The sequence below is a fragment of the Lissotriton vulgaris genome, chromosome 7 (genome assembly GCF_964263255.1).
Source record: "Lissotriton vulgaris chromosome 7, aLisVul1.2, whole genome shotgun sequence".
NCBI classification, from domain to species: Eukaryota; Metazoa; Chordata; class Amphibia; order Caudata; family Salamandridae; genus Lissotriton; species Lissotriton vulgaris.
This window is the reverse complement of record NC_141695.1, coordinates 1,743,327,496-1,743,351,320: the sequence shown is the minus strand read 5'-3', so window position 1 is coordinate 1,743,351,320 and position 23,825 is coordinate 1,743,327,496. Positions and strand designations below refer to the sequence as shown.

The 23,825-nt window shown below is 45.0% G+C and overlaps 1 protein-coding gene across 1 annotated transcript in view; it reads left to right on the top strand.

The window, feature by feature from the left end:
- Positions 1-20,961, top strand: part of LOC147706554 (fish-egg lectin-like) — a 40,116-nt gene extending 19,155 nt beyond the window's left edge. The window contains exons 3-4 of the mRNA XM_086933024.1: positions 10,388-10,721; positions 20,552-20,961. Coding sequence (XP_086789150.1) covers positions 10,388-10,721; positions 20,552-20,693 — 476 coding nt within the window. The 3' untranslated portion in view covers positions 20,694-20,961. The remainder of the gene's footprint in view (positions 1-10,387; positions 10,722-20,551) is intronic.
- The last annotated feature ends 2,864 nt before the right edge of the window (positions 20,962-23,825 follow it).

The window sequence follows — 23,825 nt, the reverse complement described above, 5'->3', positions numbered from 1 at the left end:
TTCTCTTGGGAAAAGGGATATGAGGACCTTCTGGGGAATTGTAAATCTGGGTACACTGGCTCCTGGAAAAGCAATTGAACCGACCCTGGGAGAAGAGGCTTGGCGGGTACATTTAGAATCTTTATATAAAGATACTGAGAACACAGAGGCCCCCTGTTGTGGTGATCATTGGGTTGATATTCAGGCCCTGAAAATAACCGTGCCGGAAGTAAAGACAGCAAGAGAGAAAATAGCCCCAGGTAAAGCCCCTGGTTTAGATAAAATCCCGGGGATCTCTTTAGGAGTGAATCAGAAATTTGGGCCCCTTACCTGTGGGTTATTTTTAATGCAATCTTGGCAGGAATGAAAATCCCCATAACTTGAAAAGGGGCAGAAATAACTCCCATTTTCAAGAAGGGGTTCCCTCTATTGCCAAGCAATTACAGACCAATTAGTCTGATAGACATCCCACAAAAGATCTTTGCCCGAGTCCTATTACTGAGACTCCAATCCTGGATGGACGATGAGAGTGTTCTCTCTCCGCTCCAGGCAGGATTCAGGGAAAAACTGTCTACCATAGATCAGGTCCTAAGACTTGAGCTACTCCATTGGAAGACGGTTTGTCTTGAGAGGGGAAGCTTGTACCTGATCTTTGTTGATCTGAGGTCAGCTTTTGACCTGGTGCCCAGGTCAAAATTATGGTCCGTCTTACTTGAGCTGGGGGCCCCCGCATACCTAGTACAACTTATACAACGTCTACATGAAAACATCTTTGCACAAATTAGATTTGGTAAGGATGGCAATTTGTCGGCCCCGATACCGATTGAACGAGGTGTGCGCCAGGGTTGCGTACTTGCCCCGACACTATTCACCCTTTATATAAATGACTTGATTAAAGTGTTAAAACCACAGTTGATGGACAGAATGCAGAACAATGTCATACATTCACCCCAGTACAGAGATCTGGGCCTAAATCCATCGTTTTTTTTGCACTCCACACCACCCCAGTTCAGACATGGCCATATGCAAATCAGTCTGACCCTGTGCCTCATGGGAACAGTCCAGCCCGAACTGCCAAGCCATGCCTTCCCTGGACCGGAAACAAGCTACCGAGGACGGGTTTCTGGCATTCCAGCCGTCTTCAGCCCGGCTTGCTTGAATCCAGTGGTGTGGAGAGCATGAGACTCACGTTTGAGCATACCCATCCCACTCGGGGTGACAAATGCAAAAACCACAGTTGATGGACAGAATGCAGAACAATGCCATACATTCACCCCAGTACAGAGATCTGGGCCTAAATCCATCGTTTTTTTGCACTCCACACCACCCCAGTTCAGACAAGGCCATATGCAAATCTGTCTGACCCTGTGCCTCATGGGAACAGTCCAGCTGGAATCTGTTCTATCCACTCAGTACAGGAGACAGGCGCAGCACCAAAGCACTTTACCAAGCCCCATAACTGATGCTGTAGCTACTAAAAAAAGAAGATTGTGCATACTGCGGGGGGTAGTGCCCCAACGTGACTAGCAGTATTTATGAACTCCTAGAATGCGCGTGAAATTATCGGGAGTGGGTTTTTAACCAAGAAATGGGACCCTCATTTATGGAATTTTGTCTTCGGGCAGCGCAGCGAGCCACCTTGCTGCGGTGCCTTACGCCAAAGTGAAAGGGCAGGAATGCATCCGATTTATGCAATACAGTGCATTCTTGTACTTCCTCCTCACGCTGGCACCATTTCGGCAGCCCATCACAATCATAGGCACCCTTGCACCATGGTGCACGGCTACCTTGACTGCATGCCAGATTGTTTTTGTGCAGGAAGGCTCTTCTTCCTGAACAAAAACAATTGCACAAGGTGTTTTCCACTTTCTATGTGTGATGCAAAATGCAGCACGCATAGAAAGGGGAGACAAATCATGTTTCTCCCTGCTGTGCCTCACTTTGGAAGGCGTTCATTTTTCGGTGCTTCCCCAGGTTCACATGGTTTTCTAAATCTGGGTCAGCGTTAAAATCCATTGGTGTTGCATGGAACACCCACTGCAACGCCCACGGAACCCCTCCAGGCACAGAATAAATGTAAGGCAGCGATTTGCGCTGCATCCCCTGACTCAAGATTTATGAGGCCACACAGAGCCAAGCAGGGTGGCTTTATGTGGCTTAATAAATCAGATTGAGAGCCCTGCTTCAAAGCATGCACCTCTTTACGTGGTGCAACCGTGATGCAGGGCTATCATAAGTTAGCCCCTAGGTATATAATCTGCCAGCCCAAGCCTTACATCACCCGAACCTATAATCTGTAGAGCCCTTGTGGGCCTACCTAGGTTCTATTCAGCTAAGGAATCCATCCGGAAACTCCATTGGCTGCCCATGGCTCAAAGGATTGAATTCAAGACTCTATGTCTATCCTTTAAGATTCTTAAACTGTCCTCCCCTCAGATCCTTGAGGACCTTCTAACCCACTATGTTCCTTCCTGTCCCTTGAGGTCAATGGGCCAAAATCTGGCGTTAGTTCCACGCTTTAAACACTGCAGAGCGGGAGGACGTTCCTTCTGCTATTTAGCGGCAAAGCTCTGGAACTCGTTACCAGCCCACATCCGCGCCATCGATCATCTGCTTCTGTTTAGGAGGGCGATTAAAACACATCTATTACCTCCTAGACCCTAATAGGCTGTTACGGTTGCTATTCATTGTTCTGCCTTATTTCTTGCTATGGTTGTTCTGTTCTTTCTGCCTGTCAAAAGTGCCAGACGCCCCTTTGCTGGGGCAGCTGTGCGCTGTAGAAGTTGAAATAACATAACAAAACATAACATAATGTTTCAGCAAAGGGAAGATATCCTTTGATTCAGACCCCCACACACCCTGCGGTGTAGCTTCATGTGTCCTGTCTGCTTCCTCAAGACTACGATTAAGCCTTGTACCTTGCTGAAGCTTTGCTGGCCTGCTAAACTACTCTTTACAGTGCCTACAAGGAAACCAAAAGTCATCCCAAGAAGATCAGAAATGAGGACACAGAGCACCAAGACACCTTCTATATTCCTCAAAAAAGATCAGAAAAGGAATGCCCCAAATCCCTCAACAAGTGCAGGTGAGTTGAATGATTACTTTACCTGGAAAGTACACTTCCTCCCATTGCCCATGCTGTGCTTGTTCACCTTTGTGACACCACCTACCTTACCTTTTACGCATTAGCCTCTTTCCCATGTAACACCAACCACAGTCACCAGCATGCCCAAAGAAGAATCCTTGATCATAACTTGGCTACCTCCTGGACCTGCTTTTCCATGTAGCGGTCCATCACCAAACAAGCTCTCACAAGTTCAGCATAGTCCATGAGTGTGTATCCCAGGGGCCTGAGGTCATCTCACTCGAAATTATCCCAGTGGCCAAACCTCTGTTTGATGCTCCCAGCAACCACACATGATCCTGTCAGTGCCAGAATTTGCCCCTCCACTTAGGCATGGAGCAGCTGACCCATTGTAGCTACCTGTCTGAACTTCTTTCAGAAGCCCTCAGAGCAAAAAGGAGCTACTGGGTCCAACTGAGGGGGTTGAGGCCAATTATTCCTGATGTCCCAGGGCTGATCTACTATGGATTCTGTTCAACTGGGCCAAGTACCCCTTCAGCACTTGACTCTCGGTGGTAGCTGGTGCCGGCAGCACAAGGCTTCTCGGGAGGAGGTAGATACAGGTGGTGAGCAGGGGCTCACAACTCAAAATACATTCAATAGCAGCAATAAATGGTTGTCCAGTCAAATACTTTCTTTTATGACAAAAGTAGTATGTATTTGCGAACACAAAGTAATATACAGCATACACAAACAATGCACACAGTCCCCTGAGGTCAAGACTCTAGTATTTAATGGCAGTCCCACTGTCGTATTACTGGCGGTAGTGGATATTCCCCATACACGATAAGCTACATTCAGGTTAGGTCCTACTAGCAGCCTCAGTTTCAGGAGTCTCACTTAGACTCAGATAAAAAAGTCAAAAGTGCTCCAGCTCTAAAGTGCTATCTGGTAGACAAGATCCCCAGGGGCCCTCCGGTCCTTAGCTCAGTCTTACCCGTACCAGCAGGTATTGTCCAACCAAAGTCTTGGAGAGCATCTCTCTCACAACCACGGCGGCTGAAGCAGCTTCCTCAGCTGAGTATCACATATGCAGCTCTGCAGGGACAGCAGCTGCGTGTCCGCAGTGCTTCTCTGATGCAACTGCAAGTCTCCTTCGGCTCTTCCCATCAAGGGAGTGTAGTGTCAGCACTTCCTGGTTCTGTTCCTGAGTAAGGGCTTGGTCTGGCACCGGTCACTATGGTGGCCTCTCCACAATAAAATGGCATCCACCAGGCTGTGCTCCTTGTCTTCCTCCGGTGGCCCCCTTTGGCATACAGGGTCACCACACCTGCTCTTCACTCTGCCAGTGGCCTGATTGGCACAGTAACAGATTCCTCTGGACAGCAGCTTCCACTGGAGTACGTGGTCACCAACTCACACTGCTCATGGGCAATCGTTTGAGCGCCATGCCTGTCTTTATGACAGCCCCCTCTGACATATTCAGGCACCAACTCACACCACACTGGGCAATGGCCCAAATGGCAGTGCAATCGTCCCCGGAAGCTTGTTTCCTTCCCAGTGAAAGAATTGGCTTGGTAGTTTGGTTTGCCCTGTTCCCATCATGCACTGGGACAGGAACAGACTAATTTGCATATAGCCAGGTTCTGAGCTGGGATGGTGCAGTGAGCTAAAAAACGGTGTTGGATCTAGCCCTGATCTCTTGACTGGGTGAGAGTATTCTGCTTAATTCAGAAACTCTGTCCATCACCACCCCTTGTTGTTTAATTAGTGCAATCTTCACGGCACCCCCCTCTGGTATACAGGGTCTCTAACTTATCTTGCTCAAGGCGACAGCCTGATCGGCATGGCAATCTTAACAGAGGCCCCTGCTGACATATGGGGGTCACAGACTTACATCAGCACACAATCAACCGGTCAATGCAGCAAAGTTTACGGCTCACTTCACAGCGGCTCTCCTCTGTTGTATGTGGGTCACCAACTTAAACCGTCTCACTATCTAAGATCCCCCACTGGATCTCACTCTATCCTTCTCTTTCTCCGAGGGCTCACTCGTCTTGGTAAGCAAGCAGACACTGCTGCTCCAGGCACTAAAGGCCGCTGGACTTGGATGTCTCTGGGTGAAGTCCCCCACCCAACTGGGAGACTGGAAGGCCTTAACATTCAGCCCTAGTCATAGGCAGAAGAGTCTTGCAGAACTTACCCTCCTCGCAAAGCCTGTCAGGCTGCTTGGCAGATGACAATTTTGGGGGCCTCGAACTCCCCTTCTTATATTCCATTTCCAGACAACAAATTTGATTTTGGGTTGAGTCTTGGAAGTGTGTGTTGGCAGTCAGTGTCCTTTTCAAGTACCCCTCTCCTCTGCCACGCCCTTCCTCCAAAAAGCAGAATGTCGCAGCAGGAGTGACTCTAAATCTGAGCCCAACACAGACCATAAGAGTGACTAGAGGTTCACACCTGGACATCATTCACAGTGACATGCGCATCAAAAGGATACCCCAGGACTTCAGCCTTCTTCTTTATGATTCTCTTATCAGCCCTATCTCCTTCCTGAGATATGCCTAGATCCTTTACAGTAACCTCTCTCTGAATTAAAGACCACCCTTCGAAGTGTGCTGGAGTGCCTGGCTTTCCTTCCTACAGTGTTTATGCCCCACCCAAACTACAGGAATGCAGCAATACACACATCTGCCTGAGAGGGATTCTTCTACCTCCTCCTGCTCCTCCAGTTAGCTCTGGGTCTCCCAAAATGGAACCCATAATCTTCTATGTATTGTACTATTTACTGGCACACAAACAGCCAGTGCATGCATATAACATACGGGAAACAACCTTAACAACGCGGTCATTACATTGCTTTACCGTTACAACTCAGTCGTTACAACAACAGTGTTGTTACATCGCAGTACATTACAACGCAAGTGGTTACAACGACTTGCTATAGATGGCGCTCTAAACTAAGGAATAGTGTAATTTACTATTCCACCACCTTCCCTACTGTTGCACACACTGGAGTTGGAATAGTAAAGTATACTATTCCTAAGTCCATGGTGCCATCTAGAGCAAGTCTTTGTAACGACTTGCGTTGTAATGTACTGCGATGGAACAACGCCGTCGTTATAATGAACGCGTTGTAATTGCAAGCGTTGTAAGCGCATGCGATGTTATGGTATATATTCCTAACACACATACACTGGCCAACACTACATGCTAACTTGGTGTAGGCCAAAGGTAAGTTCAGCACAGAGCAGCAGAACTTTACATGAGTGACCCTGTCTACCCGGACATAGCACGTGGGTAGGTTGCCGGCGCTAGTTCTAATTAGAACAGGACAACCACCTTGAGGTGTACTACACCGGGGAGACGACAGGAGTAAGCACAACTTTTGCTCTGGGTTACAACAGACCTGAGTGGGACTACGTACTCGCACATTGTTTTTACAGTGGGAAGACACTCTTACTCCCACGTAACTTGTAGGTAGTCTTTAGGTCCTGACGAAATGCACTGTATCGCTTCGAAGAATCTTGCATGAAACATGTTGACCATAGATATAGAGTAGGGGCGGGCTCCCCTGGGCCTTCAAGCCAGAGAGCCACCGCTCTGTTTGTTTTTAGTAAGGTGGGTTACCACTTCAAATAAAGGTTTTTCTGTGGACTACCCAACCTTTTTTAACCACTCACACACATCAACACACACGCACCCTAACCCCCCCCCCCCTCCCCTGGGACCCTCACACCCACGGCACCATACGACAGGAACAAAAGATCTCAGCTAAAGAGCCCCTTTATGGGTGCCCGTCGGGTATTGCACTGCCGACCCGACGAGGAGCGAGCCCATATGATGAAGCATGACACCTAGCTTGCTGGGTGTGCGAGGACTCTAGTTCCAACAAGGAGGACTCTCCTCCTGTTTGCCTTCCACTCACTTTGGTTCATCCACACATTGGCTTTTTTTGGGGGGAACTGCGTACCCTCCTTTTTGGTCTACTGCCTCACTCCAGTGACACAGCTAAAAAGGCATGTTCACTTCTACTGATTACTACACAGTATGCTGCCACCAGGGCGCTTGTGCTACTTAACTCTTGGCAAAGGCAGTAGACTTTTACCACTATGAGGGTAGCGCTGTGGGTGCACTTCCGGGTACAAAAGACTGCAATTTGTGAGATAGACCTGTATCATGGAGCACACGCATTATTGCTGTTCGTCCGTGACAACAAAAATCAGCACCAGGGATCCAGACATTATTGCAATCAGGGACACTCAGGGCAGGGGTACATGTCCATCACCATGCCAGGGGCTTTTTCACCACAATGCTACCCCCTTTGGGGTCATGAAATGCACAGGTTCTGTGGAAACTTGATCTAAACAGAGACAAAGCAATTTTCTTGCACAAATACCATTTCACTGTGAACGTTGACACTTCTGATTGTAATGTACTAAAATCTTGTTATCTCTGCCCACAAGTTACAGTCTTCGTATTTTGTGTTGTAATTGTCCTAGGTATTAAAATCAGTTTGTGACCTTAAAAAGTATATCGGGGGTTCTATCTTTGATGGAAGCGCTCTTCAAAAATAATTGCAACAACACAGCATTTGCGTATAGCTAGTGATCGCACTCAGTATATGTGGGGTGTAAAATAAATGTCTGAGTTGCTACTTTTAGTTCATGTGCAATATTTAGTAAATTCTGTGATTTCTATTGTTTGGTTTTTATATTTGGCAATACAGTACATATATTTATATACTTAAAGGTCTTAATATTAAAGTGCTTTGTTAGCTACTCTGTTTGGGCATTGTGAAATAGATTCACAAAGGTAAATTTATATGTGTAGATTTACTCATGTGTAAATGTATTCTTGCATTTAGGTGTAAATCTGCACTTTTTTCCTATTCACCATTTCTGGGTGTAGTTTTATACCAAAATGGAGACTTACATTTCTTCACCCCCTCAATACAGGGGGGTGGAGATGTCTAGGACTGAATTTATGGGTGTGAAGTTAATACTAGTAACATTTCACATGAAGCCGAGAATCTCCCTTTGGTTAATTACAGAGATAAGGTATATACCCCCAGATGCATCAAAGTCATGTTTTGCGAGTCCTTAATAGCGAATTTTAAATAATCGCTATTAAAGACTCGCAAAACGGGATGCATGTTGGAATCGCAATGTTATTTGCGATTCCTACTGATTCATTATTTGCGATTCGCTAATTGCTAATCGCAAATAAGGAATGGCTTTCCCATTCATTCCTGGCCAGCCATTCCTTATTTGCGATTAGCAATTAGCGAATCGCAAATGTGCTGCAATTTCAAGGGTGCCAGGGTTTCCAAAGGACACCCTGTTGCACCCCTGAAATGGTAATGTTCACTGGTGTTGCGCACACACATGTTCCAAGGACATGTGTGTGTGTAATATACAACTTAGAAAAACGCACTAAAGTGCATATTTCTAAGTTTTTGCTTTTTACCACGTAGTTTGGATTCGCGGTAAATAGCGACCCCAGATTGCGATTTCGCAATCTTGGAATGGTTCATGCATTGCATTTAAGGAATCGCAAATTACGGTTCATTAAATGCAATCGCAATTTGAGAACTTGCAATTATTTGCAAATTCTTTAATTGCGAGTGCATGAACTCTTGATGCATCTCAAATGCCATTTTTGCGGGCGCAAACGGACGAATTTTGCTATGCATCTACCTGATAGTTTCGTAATTCATAAAAATGCATAAAAATATTTTAATGTAACTTACATTTAAATAACATTAACATAGAACTCATAATTTAAAATATAACTTCAGAATAACGTAAGTAAATCTTCATTATGTAACGAAACACCTGAAATATGTTATTTTTTAATGTAAAATATTAATTTTAATCGAACATACAAATAATATTTATACATTAATATTTTACCCACCGTTTCATATTTAATCATTAATACATTTAGCTAATAGTTCGATGTTTTTACATTAATCTAAATTAATGTATTCTTTTTTAAAGTTTAATTTTATTATTTTTTAGAACTATGTCAATTGTTAATTTTTAAAATGACAAAACCTTTTTAATAGTATATCGTGTCGGGTGTTTTATTAAGCCTTTACCTCCATTATTTTCGATGTGAGTGAGCTGCTGCACCTGTGAATAGCACGTATGGTGTTGGACTGTGTTGGGTCCTTTTTGGTTGTGATACATTTGTAAGCCGTGTCTGTCAACAGCAACAGGCTTACTCTTCTGTGAATGTGTGTTTAGTTTTTTCTTGCCCCGCCCTAAACCCCTCGCTACACCATCCTAAATACCTCCCATTCAGGTGTAAGTATTCCCCATTTTCCACTGCCGTCTGTCCCTCCCACATTTGGTTCTAAACCGCAGACCTATGTGTGCGGAGATCTCCACTCTCATGACAGAGACCTTCACATAGAAAAGATAAGAGCGGCAGAGCTGGAGATTGCTGCATGTTTGTGAATTACATTTTGTAGTATTTGAGTATCACTATTGTAGGACTACTAAACGTACTACAAAATGCAGTTTATGAATCGGACCTTCTGGCTTTATCGTACCAGTGATAGCTGTTAAACTCTATCTATTGTCAAAATTTACACCACAACCTTTGAGCTAGTCCTTTTCTGCTCCACCTAGCTTCCTGTAGGAATAAGGTGGCTTGGGAAGCCAACTTTGCATCACAGACTCTGTACCCCGTGTCCTCGTGTGCCGAGCATGCTCAGATTCTCCTCTTTGATATCGTTTAGTGAACTCTGACTTCAAGAATCAGGGTATAAGCCTGACAGTTTGTTCTGTAAAACCTTTGATGTTCTACTGGTCAGATCTGTGTGAACATTGTCCTGCTGTTGGTTACTTTGGAAGAACACCATCTTGCTATTGGTTAGCATGAACACTGCTAGCTCATGAAACATAGCTATATGTGATGTTATGTTATGTTAAAATTTCTCATAAATCGCACATACAGCGTTTGGTTTCTTGGCGCTGAACGTAAGGTATTTCTGGGACCCCATATATTTAGTTGTCTGCAAAATCTAGTCATAACCTTGGGTAAATAGCCAAGTCTTAAGAAGCCTACGGAATCCCCTATATGGGATTTGGTTCTTTCTAGTGAAGTCTATAGACTAGAGAGTCAAATCTCTCCCTCCCATTCATGTGAACACGATGAAAAGTGTAATCTCCCTAACCTGCACTTTGTTAGGAATTTAAAAATGACACTGCTGCTTTTTTTGTCCAGTTTATTCACTCTTGTGAAGGCCCATGTCTGCATGTGAAGGTTGATGACCATGATCCTACAAAGAAGGGAAACTATCTCACCTGTTTCTATTCTACCGTGCTCTTTCCCTAGGTCTCCTGAAGCAGATCGACGCTGGTGGAAACAAGCTGGTGGTTGGAGCCAACTTCGTGGATGCCCCCTACTGCCTGAGCGAGGCTGCGGTACTGGCTAGACCTCCCACGCCAGCTTGGGTTTACATCCCAGGTGGTCTGAAGTACTACAGCTGTGGCTTATGGGGCTGCTGGGGGGTCAATGCCGGGGATGCCATCTACTATCGCTCAGGCACTAGTTCTGGAGCCTGTGCAGGAACCACGTGGACCAACGTGGCGGGCAGCCTCAGTATGATAGAGGTTGGCACAGACGGCTCCGTTTATGGTGTCAACGCCGGGGGCACCGCCTACCAAAGGTATGTGAGCTTCCACCTTTTTTTTTTACAGAGATGACATTTGAGAACAGGTGCTCTTCTTACAACCAGCCTCCTAGTGTTCCCATGCAAAACCTCAACTCTGCTGCAACCCTACAACCCTAACAACCTTCTGATCCCATATAGCAGCAAACAGACACCTACTTTAGAGTCCTTGTAACTCTGCCATACCCCTGTCTACCTACAGGTCTGCTTCCACCATGCAATCCTTCCAAAACAATTCTATAACCCACCAACCTTCTATTACCTGCAATCTGCCGAGACATAGAACCTTACATTCCTTTGCAGTACTTCAATGTCCATTCAAATCTAGTCTCCCTTGCATTGCAACAATTCACCCATAAACATACACACACCTAGCATACACTGCAACCATGCACGTGTGCTGCAACTCTAAGACACTTAGCAACTCTTTAACTCCTTTGCAAGTCTACAGTCTACTGCAACCTTATCATTCAAACTCAACTCGACAATCTCCTGTCTGCGACTGTGCTATCCCGCTGCCACTTCACAATCCCACCCCAACCCTACATTTCCTCCATAAGCATACTATCACCTCCACACTACTATCTGTGGTAACACTACAACTCTGCACAATCCTTTTGCTCCTGCCAACCTTACTGAACCACAGTTCATACTAAGGCTATAGTCTCATACAACCTAAACGTCCCTACGACCATATTATGTCCTGCAACCGTACAATTCCGTTGTAACGCTCACACAACTGACACCCTTACAATCCTTTCGAAGTATTATAATCCCCTGTCAGTCTTACTGTGAATCCCAAGCAGCCCTAAAATTCAGCAATAGCACTAGAACCCCAACAACCTTCCAATCCCAGAATCCCCCTCCAAGTCTACACTCCCCTACATTTCTACTATTTCTCACAATATTCTAAATCGTAGGATCCCTTGACACCTTACAATTCTCACAACTGTAAAATCTTCCGCAATCCTATAATTCCACTGCTACCCAATAATTCCCCTGAAACTAGCGAGGTTACCCCAATATAAGGCATCCGCCGCGTGAGTGCCCAGTTGGGCCAAGCAATGGGCACTGTTGAGCTTTAATGCTTCAAGCAGGGTAGTAGTGAAGGTCATTCAACATGTGCTTGTCAGCCAAAGAAAGCCATCTCTTTCAGATGCCCAACAAACACCTTCTCCCACCTATGGTTGAGTCCTAAGGTGCAGAAGACATTCCTCCAGGAGAGAAAGATTTGAGAGGTGACAAGCACCAAACAAACATAATATTGAGCAGGAGAAAGAATAATTTAAAATGTAAAAATGTGGCATTTCATTACAGGGCAGCACACTTCCTATCCCCTGACAGATTCAAAGGGAAACTGGTAAAGTATGGATGTATATGTTCAAGGAAGTGGCAGGCAGGTGGGATCTTGCATGGAAACCAAAGCCAGAGAGACCACCAAATGACTACAATAGTACTCCCACAAGTCACCCTCAGTCAAGCGCTGTATGTTGGAGAGGCTGGGGTTTTCTGGGAGACTTTAAAACATCAGAAATTCCAGCTACCAGGAAAATGATTTGGGGTTATGCTATTCCTTCATCTATCTCGTTTGTCGTGTTGAGTCTCCATTCCCCTCTTTTAGAACACCAAACCACAATTTGGGGTCTGCAAAAAAAATGCTTGAGCTTCACACTGGAAGAAGACATGGTATCCACCCATATCACTCTGGAGCCTGGGACTGTGGAAAGTAATAGTGACAGGGAGGTTATCTAGAATGCTTTATGACCACTTTCTTCCCGATATAAAGGCATGGGGCAAGATGTACAAATCAATCAATCAATCATCAGATTTGTATAGTGCCCGTGAGGGTCTCAAGGCACTGGGGGGGGGGGGGAGTCGCTACTGCTCGAACAGCCAGGTCTTGAGTTGTTTCCTGAAGGAGAGATGGTCCTGGGTCAGTCGTAGGTGGGTGGGGAGGGAGTTCCATGTCTTGGCCGCCAGGACAAACGTTTTTAGTGGTCACAAATGGACAATGAAGCCACCTGCTTCAGCTAAAATGCCTTTTGGCATGTACCAACTCTATTTTGCGAGCCTGTAACCTATTACAGACTGGCAAAATAGGGTTTGCGAGTCAGTATCAGGAAGGAGCATACCAAGGGCGTCCCTTCTTAATAGTCGGTTGCTGGGGGATGTACGATTGCTCTGCAACCGGAATGCGGTTGCAAAACAATCATAGTTTACCACCTACTTCAAGTGGTTAGCCAGTCGCAAAAGGCAAGGAGTCCCCAGGGGGGCCCTTTCCCTTTGTGAACGGTGGCAAAAGCTTTTTTTAAGACCAGGCAGTGGTCCCAGGGACCACTGCCTACCCTTATTAAATGAAAAAAGAAATGTTTCATTTTTCTTTTTGAAGCGCATCCCGTTTTCTTTTAAGAAAAATGGGCTGCTTTAAAAAAAAATAAGTTGCTTTATTTGAAAGCAAATACAGACATGGTGATCTGCTGTCTCCATCCGACCACCACCCCTGTGTCGTTGTCTATTCCCAATGGGTTGCAAACTGTGACCTGCCTCACGAATATTGATGAGACATGTCCCCTGCGACCCTATTGGGAATCGCTAATGTGTCTGAGACACATATTTCATTTTGTGAGGCTCTAAGTGCGAGTTACAAAATAATTGCAATTAGAGATTCGCAAGATGAAATGTTCGTACATCTGGCCCTAGACCACTTGTAACACCGAACTTTGTAGAGTGTCTTTAAAGAAGTAGCTTCCTTCGTTGTGTCAGACATATCAGGGACCACTCTTATGCCTGTGGGAAGTCTGCACAATTATATTTAGCAAAACAAGCACATTTGAATATATTGGTCATGAAAGCAGAAACATGTCCCCCTACGCTCGCAGTGCCAACTGCTCCTAAGAAGCATGACTTTCTATAGGGGTCCTCACGCACTGCTTGGAATGGATGTAGATGTGTCAAAAACTGTGCTCCATTTTTCATGAGAAGAGCACAAAAGGACTTTGAAAAAAGATGCAAGAAGCAGGCCAAGCATAAGAGCCACGCTCAATATGTCAGGAGAGAAAGGGCAGTACAGGCTGTGTTTAACATGAGCACAAATATGAAAACCAAATTGCAGGAAATGAATCAATATGACATCAGCTGTTACAATAATTTAAAGCAATGGGTCTTGATCCCTTTTCCAATGCTGTGGGCCTGCTGTGGCAAAGGGATGGCACATCTGTTGGGCAACTGAAGGAAAGAGAAGAAACCCAGTGGGATTCACCGACGCAGAGCAGACTGTCCCAACATGGACTTGGGCAGAATACACCCTAGCAAGGTCGAGGGGAAGAAATGCTGGGGCTACCACTCTTCCTGTCCCAACACCTGCTGTCTGAATCCATTTGACAATTCTGCTTGATCTACAACTGTTTTCGTTTTTTGATGTCCATTGTAGGTTCTCCATCTGCAACTTGATAGCAGGCCCCAGATGCGCTGATCTTAATACCAGACAGGGGAGTCAGGTCATGTGGGTGGTAGAGAGTAACTGTAGTTCATATTGGGACATCTGGGCAGTGGAAACATACTGAGTATTTGTTGTGAGCAGTAAGGCAGCCACAGCTACAGGACAGGATGCAGCCACTGTCATAGTGTAACCCAGAACAATATATTCAGGGGATTCTACTGAGAAGAGTAGAGGCTAGCACAGACCACAAACAAAGTGAGAGAGCTGCAGCCAGGGGGTGGGGGGCCAAGAATGAAAGAGTGACATGAAATAGGTTTCTTTTTTATCACCATGATCTTGGACCAGCACTCTTGCAACCATTTCGTACCTGACAACACAAGGTAATCATAACATATATTTGTGACAAGCACTTTCACCCAGAAGGGTATCTTAGTGCTGAATAAAAGATAGCTGTTTATTGTTACCCACCTCAATGGTACTCATTTTTCTGACCTCAGAAAGATGAAAGGTAGAGCCGTCCGCTGGGATTTGAACCTGCGACCATACAGTCACACACAGGCCCCTGCAGTGGATGCATTAGTCCACTAACCCACCGGGTCGGACTTGTACTAACGGGTTTAGAATGATCCTGTAGTCCCAGAGCGGGGCAGAGGACAATGGTTCTTTCGCCTGCACAAAAGCTAGCTCTGCATCCTCAATCCATTGTATAGATGTTGGGGAATATTTCTTTAAAAACGCGGAAAAAGCTTAATTGGAGGTGAAAAACTCAAAATCTATTGTCTGCAACATTCCACCGTCCCCAAGAAGGTGCAAATCTGAAAGACGGTGACTGGGGGATGCAATTTAGGAATGGCTTTGATCCGGGTTGCAGTCAGGTAGTGCCCCCCCCCCCGGATATGTGATGATCTAAATATCAGACATAGAAGAAACAAAGCTGTAATTTCTCTTTCAAAGCGAAAGGCCCCTTCGTAGCCACTTCAGTGAGCAGATATACTGACTCCGCCTTGCACTGGTCCGGAGTGGCAAAGTAAGAAATCAACCGACTGAACAGGAGTCAACCCCTCGGGAGAGACCAGGGAGCCAAGACCCTTTTGAGACCAGTGGAAGGAGACCCTGCCAATCCCTGGGGGGGGGGGGGGGGGGGGGGGGGGGGGGGGGGGGTCTCCACCACGGTCTCTGACCCCCAGAAAATTAGAACACGATGAGATACTGGCTCTCTTCATCAATGGGAATAGAGAAGGAAGCGGAGCACAAACCACCACCAGTAAACCATTTTGCTGAGGCAGGAATATGATAAAATGGGAGTGGATTGGGTGCCAGAGAAAAGTTAGGTACTCCAACATTATTGTACCCAAATCCTGTACAAGTCTGTAACATTGAGGGCACAGCTACGACCTACAGTGGGGGCTAAAACTCCTTGTTTGATTAAAGTGGCCATTACAGGTCAGATTCCAACTTTAGGTTTAGGGTGTAAAGGATACTGTGGGATATAAGGAAGCTTCTTCAATGAATTAATCTTTTTTAACAGTGATATTTCAACTAACATCATGGGCATGTTCACACCATAAAGAAGAAGGCGATTTGTTAAGCAATGTTTCTGATATTTTTGCATTGCACATTTTTGCTTGTTCTTCCCACCCTTCACATCCACACAATTTGCCTTTCCCTTAGGCACTTTGAGAAACACTTCATCCCAGGTACAATACATGATACAATTTACTTTACATAACATAACTCAACCTAAAACGTTTGCAGGTAAGATTGGACTTGACAGACAGGCATGTTGATCAGTTGTAGGTCCTGAACTGATTGGTGGCAAATCTTAGTGCTAGAAATGCTAACGCCATCAATGAACAAACCTGAGAGAGGCAAAGGTTTTCGAGCTGACTGGCTAGCCCCAGTATCAATAAGACATGAAGTGGGCTCACCATTTATCACACACTTCACTTATGGGCTATGTTAATCAACTGGAATCAAGGTATTCACATGCCAGTTCTCGTATCTCAGTGGTGTTATTGGAACAGCGTGATTTGAGTGAATGTGGGAACCTAGGGCTGAATGCTGGAATGAGGTATTACAATCATGTTTCCAGTGTCCTAATTGACAACCATTAAAACCTGAACCTTCTTGAGCGACTGCGTCCTGTCTCCCCTTACCATGTCCCCATCACCCTCACCCCCCATGTCCACCTAATCTCCAGTTCAGTTCACTGTTCCTCTTCCCATCCTTTTGGCAGTTGTTAAAACAACTAGAAAAACATGAATCTAGATTTGTTTGACTTTTTGTTCTTCCTTTCCTATATAACAACGCAATGATTATTGACAGCGACCACTTCGGCCAAAGCTTTCGTTACCACTGTGTACATGTTGTTCTCAATTAATCCAGTGTGGACTCTACTCATAGCAATAGGCTGTAGAGTTTCTTCACACTTGTAGATGTGTTCTCTGAAGGTCCCTTGCTACATTACTATTCTATAGAGTTTGTTTACACTGTTGGAGTTCCTTAGTGGACTCTACCCATAGTAATAGGCTGTAGAGTTTCTTCACACTTGTAGATGTGTTCTCTGAAGGTCCTTTGCTACATTACTCCTCTATAGAGTTTGTTCGCACTAGTCGAGTTCTTTAGTGGACTCTACACACACTAATATGCTCTAGAGTTTCTTCATACTTGTAGATGTGGTCTCTGAAGGTCGCTTGCTACATTAATACTCAATAGAGTTTGTTCGCACTTGTGGAGTTCTTTAGTGGTTTACTAGGGACTGTGCACTTCGTTTTTTGGCCAGGAGAGGGAGTAAAGTTTTATTCAAACAGTATTGTTAGATTTCAAGTTAGTGAGGCCTTTACCTGGAGAAGTCCATAGTATGGATTGAGCCTGTCTGTCTCCTAGGTGATACTAAACAGGAGAAGCAGTTTCCAACTCCCCAGCCAGCAAACCTTGTATGAGGTCGCCAGGACCTTATATGGTCTGCTAGTGGTTGGTACATGTGTATACTGATTGGTGGTTGTAACTGTTGTTTCTATTGGATTAGGGTTAGTGTCCTCATTGATTGGGTATTTGAGGGTTCTGATAGGTTTCTGGGTATGTGATTCAATCAATGTAGGGTTGGGACTAGGGCTAGGGTTAGGATTTCTATTGGAAGTAGGGACTAGGGCTTCCTATGTTATTGGTTGTTAGGAGTAGGGTGGGACTAGGGCTAGGGTTAGACCTTTAGCGATTAGGGCTTCTGGTGTGATTGGTTGCTGGACTAGTTGTGGGACTAAGAGTAGCGTTAGGCTTTGTATTGGAAGTAGGGACTAGGGCTTTCTGTACCAATGGTTGCTTGGACTTGGGTTGGTACTACTGGTGGGCTACGGCCTCTATTGGATGTAGAGATCAGGGGTTTTGAACTGATTGGGTGCTTGGACTAGGGCTAAGATTGGCTGTAAGTTCCTGGTCTCCTATTGGTTCTAGATTTTAGGGCTAGTGTTGTGATTGGATAGTGGTAGGGCTAGGGTTCCCATTGGCTGAAGGGGTCACCTGATTTCTAGGGCTATAAAAGGCCAGGGTTAGGGCGTCTCAGCCCGGGCGTCGAGGCTAAGGGCGGAGAGGACAAGGACTGCTGCCTGTTTGAGCCTGTTAATGGCAGAGAGGACAAGGGCTGCTGCCTGTTTGAGCCTGCTTGAGACTGAACAGGGCTAGCGCCAGAAATGCTGCCCATTTTCCCATTTAGCAATACCCAGCCCACACCATCCACATCCACAAACTTAAGGTACTTATTGATCTATATATTTATCACTTACTTCTAATTTAGCATTTCCAATGCACTACCCTATTTCTCATCCTATACATCTATCAATATATCCTCTACATCCACTCTCATTTATCCCAAACCCCATACCACTACTATGATCCCCAAAATAACCCTTTCTGGACTCTCTCCTACTCTACTCCTCCTTGTATCATCTGACACCTCTTTCTACTATACCTATCTCCCAAAACAAACCTTTCTAAACTCTTCCCTCTGACTCCTCCCCTCCAAATCTTCTTTTTACTCATCCAAAGGCCCCCTCCTACTGCTAAGACCTAAAAACAAAACAAACAAAAAAATCCTTCACTCTTTTATCCCTCCACTATCTTTTCAATTAAAATTAACAGACTAACATGTTCACTTCTCAAATTCCATATTCAACCATACTAATTCACCCCTAATCCTTTATGGGTTCCGGAGTGGCGTGCTTCAACACCCCATCAGGGGTAACAAGTGCTATATGAATTCAAACCTTTCTTCCCCTTTTATCCCTCCGCTATCCTTCTCACTCCAAATAACTAATATCCACCACTGAAATTACTTTCATATTTCACCATACTAATTAACCACTAATCCTTTATGGGCTTCCGGAGTAGCGTGCTTCAACACCCACATCAGGGGTAACAAGCGCTATATAAATACAAACCTTTGTCCTCCTCTATCCTTCTGCTATCATTCCAAATACAAATAACTGACTAACCTATACACCACTTACAATGTATTTGCATGTTTCACTATACTAATTCAACACTAATCCTCTATGGGTCCCGGAGTAGCGTGCTGCACAGCGAAAAAGCACTTTGACGCCTCGTCAGGGGTAGTAAGCGCTATATAAATGTAATTACAATACAATGCAATACTCATACCATGCTGAAGAGTTTCTTCACATTTGTGTAGGTCTATGAAGTGTCCTCCTTAGATTAATACGTTGTAGAGTTTATTCCTGCTAGGGGGGTCTTAGTGGACTCTACCCATAATAATATGCTGTAGAGTTTCTTCACATTTGTCAAGGGGTCTCTGAAGGACCCTCCTTAGATTGAGATGTTGTAGAGTTTGTTCACACTGTTAGGGTCTTTAGTGGGCTCTACCCATATCAATATACTGCTGAGTTTCTTCACACCTACGAGGGTCTACGGTGGACTCTACTCATATTATGCTGAAGAGTTTCTTCACACTTGTAGAGGGGTTTTTGAAGGATTCTTCTGTGATTTCCATGCTTTAGAGTTTTTTCACAATAGCGGGGGTCTTTAGATGGCAGTCCGCAAATTAATATTCCGCAGAGTTTGTTCACACTAGAGAAAGGGGTCTCTGAAGGACCTTTGCTAGATTGTATGCTAGTTCGTCACACTAGAAGGAATATTTAGTGGATTCTACCCATATTAATAAGCTGTTGAGTTTCTTCATACTTGCGGGGTTCTACTGTGGCCTCTACTCATACCACTTTTGTGGAGGGGTCTATGAAGTGTCATCTTTAGATGAATACGTTGTAGAGTTTATTCACACTAGGGGGGGTCTTAGTGGACGTTACCCATAATAATATGCTGTAGAGTTTCTTCACACTAGCAAGGGTTTGTAGTGGTCTCTACCCATGTTAATATGCTGTAGAGTGTTTTCACATTTGTCAAGGGGTCTCTGAAGGACCCTCCCTAGATTGATAAGTTGTAGAGTTTGTTCACACTAGTAGGGTTTGCAGTAGACTCTACCCATGTTAATATGCTGCAGAGTTTCTTCACATTTGCCAAGGGGTCTCTGAAGGACCCTCCTTAGATTGATAAATTGTAGAGTTTCTTCCCACTAGCAGGGGTTTGTAGTGGTCTCTACCCATGTTAATATGCTGCAGAGTTTCTTCACATTTGCCAAGGGGTCTCTGAAGGACCCTCCTTAGATTGATACTTGTAGAGTTTGTTCACAACAGCGGAGGTCTTTAATTGATACTTCCCAGAATGATATGCTACAGAGGACTTTCCCTTAGTGGGGCATCTGCTGATGTATCATTTACTTCCTGCATATGTGTGCATCAGTATATATCTGTCTCACTTGATACCAGGATATAAGAGAATGTGAAATAAGCTTACTTTCTATTAAGATGCCGGGGTACCTACGTGGGTGTCAGGGTACCATCTGATGCATTGAAACACGCCGTCTAGGGTCATGCTAGGAAATCATATGATGCCTCCTTGTCAGTCAGAGATCTTTCCTACACGTGTAAAATAACTCTGAAGCATATTAATCTGGGATGCTAATCAAATATGGAAATCTGCTGTTAGAGGTAAATAACACATCGGTGTCACTGGTGGGATGATGGACCAATGTCAATGTTCATGTCCTCATCCTCCAAGAAGCAACTGATCAATCCAACTGTCTAGAAATGACTATCTAATTACTTCTCATAGTAAGCTATTTCCCCTGGACATGCTTTTAATCTTGTAAAGGATATTCTAGATATTTTACACACTTTCCTCCTCTTTCTGGAAAATCTACAATTAGTGACACTCACTTAAACCACACCTCTGCCAATAAAGTAGTCCTATGGCGACCAGGCTTCTGAGACCCTTCTTTACCTATTTTCCTAATGTTGGCTCTTCTTGCTTTGTTTTCCAGGGAGGGCGTCACAAACAGTAATCCCATGGGCACCCAGTGGAAGGCACTCGACTTCTGCTCCAAAATCAAGCACGTGACATTTGACTCTGGGGCCCTCTGGCTCATCAACGAGAAAGAGGAGATCTACAGGTGTTCTGTATAGAGCGGCACCCAAGTGTGGACCCCAGAATTCAACACCCGCTGCTGGCAAACACTAGTGGCGACCAGGCTGTGGATGTGGACGTGGGCTATAAGGTGATGGGCTGACGAGTCTTCAAAAGCATGCCATCCACCCACCTTCATATCTGTGCTGTAAATTGGATCTTTGAATTAAAGTCATTATTACTGGAACAGGTTTAAATTTCTGGATTTTGATGTTGATCTCCATTTTATGATATTTTGTACCACAAAATAAACAACTTTCTATGCAAGGAAGCATCATCTTTCATGCTCATTTCATGCCTGTTTGAAAATGGAAATAGACATACTAGGGGTGAACACATTCATACTGGTAGTTGCATTTGTTGCACAGAAGCACAGTCTGCTAAATGTCCATTGGTGAGTGAATTTGAATCAGACACATCAGATACCCACTCATGAATGTTAACACTTTCATCCTGGTGCCTGGACCCTTTAGGTTAGGCCCTTTAAGTTTCATCAGTAAGGTATGGCTTTGATCCTTTGGCGGCGCAAGCTATGGATGTATATCTAGATATACTCCTTGCCACTTAACGTGTTATATCGAACATACATAAGGGCGTGCAATTGCTCTAGGTAGCATTTCAACACATTGTTTTTTGCCTGCTGTCCCATTCTAAACAGAGGCCCTCTTTAAGTCAATTAATACTGACCCTACTCCTACAGGGAACTGTCAGGCAAGGCCTCTCCCGAAAGCATCCCCAGCCCGGTATGAGCTGTAATGTAATGTAATGTAATGTATGGATGTCTTGTAAAGCGCATGAATCACCCCACATGGGGTATCTCCGCGCTGTAGACCGCTGGGGAACCCGTCCTGGTTTTCCCTGTGAGATGGTCCCTGCTGGGTATCTCCAAGGTGAAACCAGGCATCCCCGGCGTATGTGGGGGGCCGTTGTGGAGATGAGGCAGGCTAATGCCCAGAGTTGCCAAGTGTGATCCCTGGTTAGAGTAGGCATCAAGGCAAGAATTATCAAGTCCGCTGACCCTGGTCCATGACCCTGCCGCGTCGGGAATTGAACCCTGGTCCCGGGCCGTCCTCTGCTTCCGGGTCTGCCGCCTCTAACCGATGAGCCACACCAGTCCTGTATCAGTAAGGTATATCTTGATCCTGTGACACAACAAGCAAGGGAGCTAGGTCTCGGCATAGCCTGGCAACTTAGGGTGGTACATCAAACACAGAAAAGGTAATAGGATAAAAGATGTGAAATACGCATACCACTGGCAATTTCTCTGAGTATCAATCCAGCACACCGTTTTCACCCACTTCTAATGTAGACAGGGGCCATTTGGTGCAAACCAGTACTAACCCTGCTCACAAATGCAACAATCTAGACATGGGGCCCTTGCTTGCTGTGTCACAGGATACCAGTTATACCTTACTGGCAAGTTCCAACAGTGCTGAAACCAGTTTGAGGTTACTTGTGTTACTTTCTGGAAGGATCCTCGCCTGGTAGTTTGGAGGGACTGTTCCATACATGACTAAACATTGGGTGGCAATGTTTTTATAACCCCTTCGCTGCAGCGCAAATTCCTCCATGGTGGGGGGGGGCTAGGGGGTGGGCATGGAGCTGCGGTGCTCATGACGGCTCCCGGCCGTCATAAATCACGGTGACGGCCGGGAGCCGTCGGAACTCCGCCAACTAATTAATTCTCCCAAACAGGCGGGGAATTAACACAGCATGGGAGGAGTGACAACGTTCAAACGGCTCCCGGCCGTCATGAGCACACGCCTACCGTGACTCATGACAGCCGGGAGTCGTCATGAGCACCTAAGAGGTTAACCTTGCCTGTCCCTAAACTTATTTATTTAGAAGGACGAAGAACCTCCTCCTGACAGAAAAGCCCTACCATTCCAAGATACATGTCAGCAATCAATTAATCAGGGGATTGTAAATTGCGCTACTCACCCGTGTGGGTGTCAAGGCGCTGAAGGGTGGTGGGGGTGGTAAGCAACTCTGTTCAGTTGAAGAGCCAGGTCTTGAGTGTCTTCCTAAAGATGTTTAGAGAAGGGGCGCATCTGATGTTGATAGGGAGCTCATTCCAGGTCTTGGCCGCAATGTAGGAGAAGGCTCTTCAACATGTTCCGGTTCTGCGGATGCGTGGTGTTTCGGCAACAACGAGGTTTACAGATTTGAAGTATCTCTTGGCATTGATAACGACTGTCTTAAGAAATGGATTGTTTTGTGCACAACATAATTCAGAAACAACCACGATTGGCAAAAGGAGGTAAGGTGCTAGAGAACAAGACACTGAGGCAGTGCACTTCCATTGTAGAGCAATTTAGCAGTATGCAAATCAGGTCTCAGAGATACCCAATTTAATTATGAGAGAAACAAAGTCTGGTCCCAAGTGAACTTTTTAAAACTCATACAGCACTAAAGCAAAACAGAAAGCTTGTGACCCGTCAGCAGAGGGGCTTTGATACCTATCTAGAGCTATGGTCATTACACCTCTGAATAGCGCAGAAGGATCAAACTCAAACATTAAATACATATTTATTAAATTAAATGAGACCGTTAGTAAAGAATCAAGCGAGTGTTGAGGTTAGAGACAGGGGTCTATAGAAAGGAAATCAAACAGGACCAAATTAGTCACCCTTCATAATAACCAACAATGCTACACAATAAAACATAACGTCGCTCTCAACCGCACTCAATGAGGGAAAAGAGAAGAAAAGAAACGTGATCGACAATGAGACCCAATACACCAGTTCAAGGGTACCACACGCATAACGAAAGTCAAGAAAAACTGAGCAGAAGAGTGCTCCACCTTAATACTGTGCAAACATCATGCCGCTGGCTACTGCCCAAACCTAAGTGGTACAAGCATTACGAGACGAAAGTGCAAAGACTTACAAGCTTTCACTCGCGATCGCGCTTCCGTGGATTTCAACAAGTTGCAACAGACCAACTACAATAGTTCTAATAGGATTGGAAGTATATCACGTGACCGCGATCACAACCAATGGCGTTGCTCAGTTTTAGGGTGACTAATTTGGTCCTGTTTGATTTCCTTTCTATAGACCCCTGACGAAGGGTCATGGCTGTTGTTTGACCCGAAATGCATTGGGTATTTTCAAAACGTGGATTAATGTATT